The 9,164-nt window shown below is 42.5% G+C and overlaps 1 protein-coding gene across 5 annotated transcripts in view; it reads right to left on the bottom strand.

The window, feature by feature from the left end:
* LOC133138196 (E3 ubiquitin/ISG15 ligase TRIM25-like) overlaps window positions 1–8,740 on the bottom strand; it is a 9,401-nt gene extending 661 nt beyond the window's left edge. Inside the window, exons 1-7 of one of the 5 annotated variants that reach the window (XR_009709690.1) lie at window positions 8,081–8,740; window positions 7,510–7,605; window positions 6,207–6,440; window positions 5,908–6,067; window positions 2,855–2,905; window positions 2,631–2,724; window positions 1,675–1,780 (exon numbers count right to left, since the gene is read on the bottom strand). Coding sequence is in view for 2 of the 5 variants with exons in the window: in XM_061256748.1 (XP_061112732.1) it covers window positions 1,251–1,780; window positions 2,855–2,905; window positions 5,908–6,067; window positions 6,207–6,440; window positions 7,510–7,605; window positions 8,081–8,671 (1,662 nt within the window). In the remaining 3 variants the exon portion in view is untranslated. Of the gene's footprint in view, window positions 1,781–2,217; window positions 2,725–2,854; window positions 2,906–4,265; window positions 4,769–4,900; window positions 5,111–5,907; window positions 6,068–6,206; window positions 6,441–7,509; window positions 7,606–8,080 lie in introns of those variants that run through there. The other 4 variants (XR_009709689.1, XM_061256748.1, XM_061256749.1 and 1 more) reach the window with 4 other exon arrangements.
* Window positions 8,741–9,164: the final 424 nt, after the last annotated feature.

Genomic DNA, 9,164 nt, shown 5'->3' with positions numbered 1-9,164 from the left:
CAAAATACTTTTGAGCTACTGTTTTTGGCAGCAGGCTAATGCTGGTAAATCAGTCTTGGTATCACTGTTCAACACTATGTTCAAGTGATTCGCATGTCTTCATTTGTATCTCTGCTTCCTCCAGTCCCATGTACCAGTCCTTTCTGAAACTTAGCATTTTTGAGCTAACATTGAAGTTAACATTGACAGATTTAGCCTATGTTGCATCTGCCAAAATGTAAAAAATACCGTTGGATCATGAAAGTAATACAGAAGGTACAAGCAGGTGGTATCACATCAAGTGGATCAGCTCATAATTCTAACTTCTGTTAATGCATCTCTTACAGTAGGTGACCGTTATTTTGAAAATAAACATTCAGAAACCGGCAGCCTAAAACTAGGTCTAACTGTGGTGTATGTAGTTAGGTAGTTAGTTTTGGCTCCCAGAACGTTCAATTTGTCAAGTTTTCTGCGAGTTTTCAGAACGTTTGTTTGGAACATTTCTTAACATTCTCACAACGTTGCAGTATAGTTATATTAATCTTTTTGTAGGTAACCTGAACTTGTCATTTTTTTGGGAAACTGTGGAACGTTCTGTGCAACGGTCTACGAAAAAAGATTTTTAAGAAAATTCTTAAATCACGTTTACAGAATGACACAGGAACATTATCTTGGGAATGTTATGTGAGCAACGTTCAAAAATATGATGAAGTACATTCTTACATCACATGTCTAGGAAGTTCCAGTCATGTTATTTTTATAACGTTACAGTGGAACCATCTTAGAATCTATAGATAAGTGAACATTCCCAGAATGTTCCATGTTAGCTGGGTAGGTCTATCAACCATTGGAGAGGCAGCTGTTCAATTATCTGAGTAATATGACAAGAGGAAGGGCAGGGTTTCTGCTGTTCTGACTGCAGTGGGGAGATGGGCAGGGTTTCTGCTGTTCTGACTGCAGTGGAGAGATGGGCAGGGTTTCTGCTGTTCTGACTGCAGTGGGGAGATGGGCAGGGTTTCTGCTGTTCTGACTGCAGTGGGGAGAGGAGCAGGGTTTCTGCTGTTCTGACTGCAGTGGGGAGATGGGCAGGGTTTCTGCTGTTCTGACTGTAGTGGGGAGATGGGCAGGGTTTCTGTTGTTCTGACTGCAGTGGGGAGGTGGGCAGGGTTTCTGCTGTTCTGACTACAGTGGGGAGGTGGGCAGGGTTTCTGCTGTTCAGACTGCTGACATCAAACAGGTACACTTCTATCTTTCCTTCCCTCTCTGCCTCCTCACAGATCACACAGCTTTACAGAGTCTCCAAGATGCCAAACCCTAAAGCCAGCATGGAGGGGCTGAGTGAATGTGAACTGGACTCTGTGCAGGAGCGTCATTGAGTCAGAGACGCTGTAGAAGGACAGAGTTCCTGCCCTGTGATCCAGGTACACTCCTATTCTGGAGGACGAGGAAGGAACAGGGATTTCAGTAGCCCTACTTTTGTGGGTGAAACAGAATCTGGAGGGAGAGCAGTGTACAGTCCAGGACTTGTTATTATATCCCAGATGAGAGCCTTCACCCTCCCCTTTCCTACGGATGTCTTTATATGACATTGCAAAAGTAACCCCATTCCCACTCCACTCAGCCTCCCAGTAACAGCATCCAGACAGACCCTCTCTGGACAGCACATGCTCCCAGTAGTCAAATCTCTCTGGGTGATTTGGATATGTCTGGATTACTTTCATATGGGTCACCTTTCTGTTCCCCTCAGACAGACAGAGGTGTTTATGAGCTGTGTTGGGGTCCAGTGTGAGCTGACAGGAATCTGATAGAGGAGAAAAAGGATAGAGCTTATCATCAAAATAAACATATTTTACAAACGTTCTAATTTCATATTTTACTCTTCATGTTGGATATAAATATTTTTATTTCTTTAAAAATGAAATTGCAGCCCAACATGGTGCTGATCATGTCTGAGTTCAACCACAATTTTGAATTATATAATATATAATTATATATCATCTGTAAGCATAGCCCCTTTCCTGCTGCAAACCCCACTGCTGATTCACAAGAGTGTAAGTCATACATCCACGGTTCTCCTCTGAAACACGTGGTGTCACCAGCTGCTTCTTTCTACAGACTACATCACATTACAATAAAGGCATTTAGCAGACGCTCTTATCCAGAGCGACGACAATAAAGTACAAATCAAACCCAGGGACAAGTGTGCTGATCACGAATCCCAGGTAGAATACCCCAATACTACCACAACTATACATAAGTGCTATTATAAGCTATGGCATACACAAGGCTAATCATAGTAGGGGTAGGGAGGGAAAGGTGCAGCCTGAAGAGATGAGTCTACTGACTACAGCTAAGCCTGCAGAGAGTGGAGTCTGAGGAGGACCTTTCACATACGGTCCATGGAACCCAATCACCCAGCAGGGGCCGGTACAGAGCGATGAACACAGACCCCTAACCAACTGAGGCCTGCATCGGTATTTACGCTTCACCCTATGGAGCTACTGGCCACAGTCAGCACTGGCACGGTCCTGATTCAAGATATTTAACTTTTTATTATTCTGCATGATCTAAGTTACTTCACCTATTTTCTTATTTCTGCACACATTTCATTGTCAATGAATGTGGTCTTTGTTTTTCTGTCATTTGTGTACCTTACAGTGTGTTACTGTGGGACATACAGTACTCATCAAGCAGTATCCATGTTTTAAGCCAGAATCACTGCAGTGGAATTACAGGTACAGGTATCTGATAGAAGAAAAGATACATCATATCCCTAAAGTGAGTCTCCCGTGAATATAGAAAACTACTTTCAATAATGTTTTCCTCATATTACATTATAGTGACATGTTGCTTCATTTTGTTAATTAAGACTCACATTGTAAGAAGTCGTCTCTGGTCCTGGGCTCAAGGATATGGATGTCTTTCACTGCAGACGAGAGATCACAAGAAAGATGAGCCCCTAAAGATCTAAAGATAACCTTGATTTCATATTTCCTGGAGAAATTTAAATCTATTTTAACAAATGCAATGTATGTAAGTGACACTGCAGCCTATTGGAGAATAAGGTAAATATGGCAAATGGCAGGCATTTATATAGCGCCTTTATCCAAAGCGCTGTACAATTTGATGCTTCTCCATTCACCCATTCATACACACACGCACACACCGACGGCAATTGGCTGCCATGTAAGGCCCCGACCAGCTCGTCAGGAGCATTTGGGGGTTAGGTGTCTTGCTCAGGGACACTTCGACACAGCCCGGGTGGGGGATCGAACCGGCAACCCTCCGACTGCCAGACCACTGCTCTTACTGCCTGAGCCATGTCGCCCCCAATATAAAATGGGTTGATTAATGAATCATAATATCTTTGAGTGAGCTGACGGTTCAGTAGTTTTGGCCATGGTGAGCAGAGGGCAAGTAGCAGAAGACCTGTCTACACTCATATTCAATACAGACTCCCACACACTGGATTCTGGGATGTTGTTTGTCAGTAGAAGGCAAACAGAAGACACACACTGGAGTGTTCACATTCAGATCCGATATCAGCGGAATCCAAACCAAACTGCATACAGATGTGATTCATATCACAAATCTAATCCATATCTGATTTCTAACATTACAGTTTTTTACAATCGTTTTCACACTTGTCTCAATACCATGTCCACTTTTTCAAAACTCTTCACACAGTGTGCATTTGAAACACACACCTGAGCACATCAGTTAACCTTTGGTGCAAAATGCACTTCAACCACCAAAACACTTAATATTTCACCCAAAAGTGACTCATGCTGCCATAACTATAGCACATGCTTTCTCCCTTAAGACTACTTTGTCACTCAATGTTCAATGAACTACAAAACACAAACAACTTGGAGCATTGCTAAAAACATATATTATGTGTTTCCCTTTCCTCTATTTTTGCATCCACAAATATTTCAAGCCAAGCAGCTAAAGAAACTTTTGATCTGTTGGTTTGCCTCTCACAATAGATGTCATGACTGAGTGTGGTGAATTTACAGTAAACTGTAAGTTAATGAATGTTTTACTATATTGGAAACCCAGAATAACAATTTTTACTGAGTAGTGTAAACAATATATGATAAAGAAACAAATCACAAAAGCAACAGTATTCTTCAGAGGGTTTACAGTATTTTGACGTTTGTTCTCACAGTGCAATATACTGTAATTCAGAAAAGAAAAATACAATACAATCAATTACTCAAAATACTTTGCAATCAATAACAAATACATACCAAAAAGCAATATTTTCACTATATACAGTAATTCGCACATATATTGTCTGCCTATCAGTATCAGAAGTCTACTGTTGGCCTGGCCCATCCATCCTGTCCTCTGCATTTGGCCATAGATTTTCATCAACATCACTCCGAATGTTATCTCTTGCTATACACCAAGGAAAACATCTTTTTGCGTGCCTTATCCAGCCCTGGAGGTGTTCCACTGTTATGTCCATACACCCAGCAGCCATTGCATCTAGAAGTGACATCTGTTCATGTGGGTGGTGGTCCTAAACCTTCACATATACCTTCATAAACTTCATATTGGTACCTGAGTTCCTTGACACCCTCAGAGTTCCTGTCAAAGGGGACAGTGTACAACTGTTTCATCCTGATCTGATGTGTTCTTGTCTGCGATTATGTTGTTGCATATTTCTCTTAGCCTGATGCTGTTGTTGTCAATGACCATCCCAGCTATTGTATCCTCCTGTTGAGGCGTAAACATTCTTCCCCTTCCCCCCTGTGTGACTGTGTGAGGTAACCGCTGGGTCCTGTAGTGAGTCAAAGACAAATGTGCACTGATACATCTGCTTTTTCTGGAGACTTCTCAAATCACATTACTGCTGTAATATACACATCAATTGAACTCCTTCAGTCAGAATGCTGTAAATACTGTATAGTACCTGTTGGTTTGCCTGAAAATCCTCACTATTGAAGCCACTGTGGATCTAGGCAAGTTTGGTTGAACCCTCAACCTGCTTCCCTCAGGGACAGACCATGATTTACCACATGATCAATGACTGTGGCTCTGATTTCATCAGACACAACTGTCCTTGCTCTTCCATGACGTCTTCTTCCTCTACCTCTGGCTGCATCCATTTTCCCCACCAAGGCTAAAGAATGCAAATGCCAATCCAAAGGTGACCCCTTTTGTATATGTGGTAACGGGGCACAAACAACAAACACCTGGGTAGGTTGTTCACTGAAATGACAGCCAGGTGTTTCAACAGCAGTAATAGTGGAAAAATCTCTTCAGTGACAACTACATCTATATTTACCCTATATACATACACATTTCAATGCAAGTATAGATGGTAACAAGGCTGCAAACAAAAAAAAAAGAATAAACTGAATAAACTTTCTGCTCAAATCAGAATGATCTGTCAAGCATATAGTTTCATTTATCTGCCAAAATGCAGCATATTTCCTTCCACAATGATCAGAATTTTATTGGGTTTTGAACTGAAAGTTAACTGTTTTGAACAGAGTATCTAAATGTCTGCAAAATTTGCTGTATTTGTACAAACTTTTGCTGGTAGTGAACACTGACTGAGAGAGGTATTCATGAATTTTGGAAGTGGTGATTGAGTGCCTTTAGTATCAAAGCAATGCAAAAATATCCACAGTTTAGTTCACATAGTCTAATGATATGGTGAATGTGTTAAGTGTTTTGAAAAAGTGGACATGGTATTGAGACAAGTGTGAAAACGATTGTAAAAAACTGTAAGTGTTTTGGTGGTTGAAGTGCATTTTGCACCAAATGTTAACTGATCTGCTCAAGTGTGTGTTTCAAAAGCACACTGTGTGAAGAGTTTTGAAAAAGTGGACATGGTATTGAGACAAGTGTGAAAACGATTGTTAAAAACTGTAAAAGAAAGAAGTGAGGGAAAAGCATGTCTGTAGCTCTGACCTGTTTGAGAGATTTTGCTGAATTCTCCGTTACAGATGTCCTCTAGCTGCTCTTTCAGGTCAGAGACAGATTTCCTCACACCCTCAAAATCGACACGTGGGCTCACTTTGAAGCTGGGAAAGTCTTCAGGTCCAGGAGGGACACAGAGAGACTGACAGCTCTGCAGGCAGACACAGAGAACAAAAACAGTCTCAATACAGGTTCCTGTGCTGATGACAGGTAAATGTAAATGAGGAACACACCTCATGTAGTATGTACAATGTACACAGTGCAGACTGTCAGAGAGCCGGTGATGGTACCTGGAGGAAATGGATGTGATCCTCTGTGTGTGAAAGCTGCTCCAGCTCAACGTCTCTCCTCCTCAGCTCAGCAATCTCCTGCTCCAGTCGCTCCAGGAGTCTTTCAGCCCGACTCACTTCAGCCTTCTCCTGATCTCTGATCAGCTGTTTCATCTCAGAGCACCTTCTCTCAATGGAGCGGATCAGCTCAGTAAAGATCCTCTCACTGTCCTCCACTGCTGCCTGTGCAGAGCGCTGTTAGGAGACACAGAGAGAGGAGGGCTGTACATTTTAACCAGGCCTTCACTCAGCTCTTACTGGGACCCCAGACAGCCTGTTCCCCACAGTGTGGCTCAGTGGGATTGAGCCCCACAGGGCTGGTAGGTGGCCCAACACTGGGCTCCTCACTGGCGGACTGGAGGAGAGCCCTGACTGAGCTCAGAATTCAAGCAGCTAGCTGTTGTCTGATCAGCACCAGTGGCATTAGGATGGTCCAACTTCCGCAATGGGGTGGCCTGTAGCGTAGTGGTTAAGGTGAATGACTGGGACACGCTAGGTCGGTGGTTTTAATCCCGGTGTAGCCACAATAAAATCCGCACAGCCGTTGGGCCCTTGAGCAAGGCCCTTAACCCTGCATTGCTCCAGGGGAGGATTGTCTCCTGCTTAGTCTAATCAACTGCACTTCGCTCTGGATAAGAGCGTCTGCCAAATGCCATTAATGTAATGTAACAATTGGACCATCCTAATGCCACTGACAGTGGTGTCTGTATTAATTTATTGTCCTTAACTGGCATGATTTTAACTTCATAACACAAATGTATCCTATTTGCAACCAGTTATTATCAATGGCAACCTGCAACAAATGTCAAGCACAAAAACCCCCCCCCCAAAAAAACTTCCAAAAAACCCAAGGGCACAAATTTTCTTGTACGTCCGATGAGACGGGCCAGGATCGATAATGTAATCTTTGTTGTTGCGTTTGGTACACAATCTGACTGTGCACTCATAGCTATGATATTTTTTAAAAAGTTAGGAAAAGCTGCCTGTCGGTCATTTCCTGATAATACAGAGCCTTGTAATTTTGTTGTTACAGAGCAATTTAATGCTTCATTTGCTGATATGAGTTGTTGCTGATGCTGCCGATGATGAAATCCCATTGAACGGGACATCCGCTTCACCTCCACAAAATAAAACTTTTTAAAAATGTTATTTTCCTTTTTGGATCAGAGTAATAATCCATTAATTAGCAAGCGGCCTGTAGTCCTATATTGGGCCCAGTTGCCCACCTTGCCTCATGGCCCGTCCGTCCCTGGTCAGTACCCACCTTGAGTGACTGCACAACCTGTCTCAGATCCTGCAGCTCCTTCTCTCTCTCCTGGATTCTCTGCTGGAAATCACCCCGTGTCACCCCCAGCTGCTTCTGTGGACACATTTTTTTTTTTTCATAACACAGTCTGACTGAATACTCGATTGTTTTGTTACCCTATATTAATACACATTTTTTTTTATTTTAATGTTTAAAATAACATTGTTCAGTAGTCCTCATTTTCTGTTCATTCTGTTCGGAGAATATCTCTACCCAGCTTGTGGTGTGGTCTGTTAAAATACAGGTTAAAATACAAGATGCGTTGTGGCTAGCTGGTTTGCATTTACATGGGAACCTCCGATGCACTGTTTTAGCAAGAATGTGTAATATTCCTTGCTGCAACAGAGACAGACAGGCTACAGCGAATGGTATCAAATGAATACATAACATATGTTTGAAGTACAGGCACAACTAGCAGTTGTGAAAACTGGGGACCTATCAGTACAAAATGTGTTGAGAGAAAATGGGCCAAGGCCATGGAGTTTCAGGTTATAAAATAGTAGAGATAAATAAAAAGTCCACTCCTTACCTGTTTCTCAGTCCATTCTGCTGCAGCTGAGACTGTTTTATGGTCGCTGTGTTCATACATTGTACACAGATAACAGATACACTGCTGATCGGTACGACAGTAAATCTCCAGCAGTTTGTCATGACGAGAGCAGATCTTCTCCTGCAGGTTTCCAGAGGCATCGGTCAGCTTGTGTCTCTTTCCTGGGTGGAGTTCATCATGAAGTTTGAGGTGAGTTTCACAGTAAGAGGCCAGACACACCAGACAGGACTTGACGGCTTTGCCCTTTTCCCCAGTGCAGACATCACACACCACGTCTCCAGGTCCAGTGAAACAGTGAGCAGGAGGAGCAGCTTGGAGTCCTGTCTTCTTCAGTTTCTCCACCACTTCAGCCAGCATGGTGTTTTTTCTTAAAACAGGCCTTGGAGTGAAGGTCTCTCTACACTGGGGACAGCTGTAGACACCAGTTTGATCATTCTGAACCCAGTAGTCCTTAATACAGCCCATACAATAACTGTGTCCACAGGGAATAGCCACTGGATCCTTCAGTAGATCCAGACAGATTGAACAGCTGAACTGGTCCTGATCCAGTAAAACTCCACCTTCAGCCATTTCACTGCTCACACTGACAGCTTTGTTTTCTGAGAAAGACAGTTAACTTTGGTGTTTGGATAGTTAACTTTGGTGACTTTTGCTCTGTTTGTTTGTTTGTTCAAAAAAAAAAAAAAAAAAAAAAAAAAAAAATTGCCCTTGTCCTTATCTTTGTTGTACAGGTAGCAGTTGAAATTGTACTTACCTCTAGGGTCTTTCAGCGAACTTATCCCTGGTTATGGGTATGCACTTTGTTGTACGTCGCTCTGGATAAGAGCGTCTGCCAAATGCCAATAATGTAATGTAATGTAATGTAACTTTCGTTTCTCTGAAACTGCGTGGCAGAGAGTGGGAGAAACTTCCTGGTTCTGTACGCAGCTGCAGGAGGTGTGGTGTTGGACTGAGGCCAGACTGAGCAGAGAGTGGGGATTCCCATATGCAGAATGTTTGTAAAAATCATACGCTGATTAGTATGTTTTACTTAAGGAAACATAAAGAAAATACTTATTTTTAC

The sequence above is a fragment of the Conger conger genome, chromosome 10, assembly GCF_963514075.1.
Source record: "Conger conger chromosome 10, fConCon1.1, whole genome shotgun sequence".
Classification (NCBI taxonomy): domain Eukaryota; kingdom Metazoa; phylum Chordata; class Actinopteri; order Anguilliformes; family Congridae; genus Conger; species Conger conger.
The sequence above is the reverse complement of the archived record's forward strand: the minus strand, read 5'-3'. Positions and strand labels throughout refer to the sequence as shown.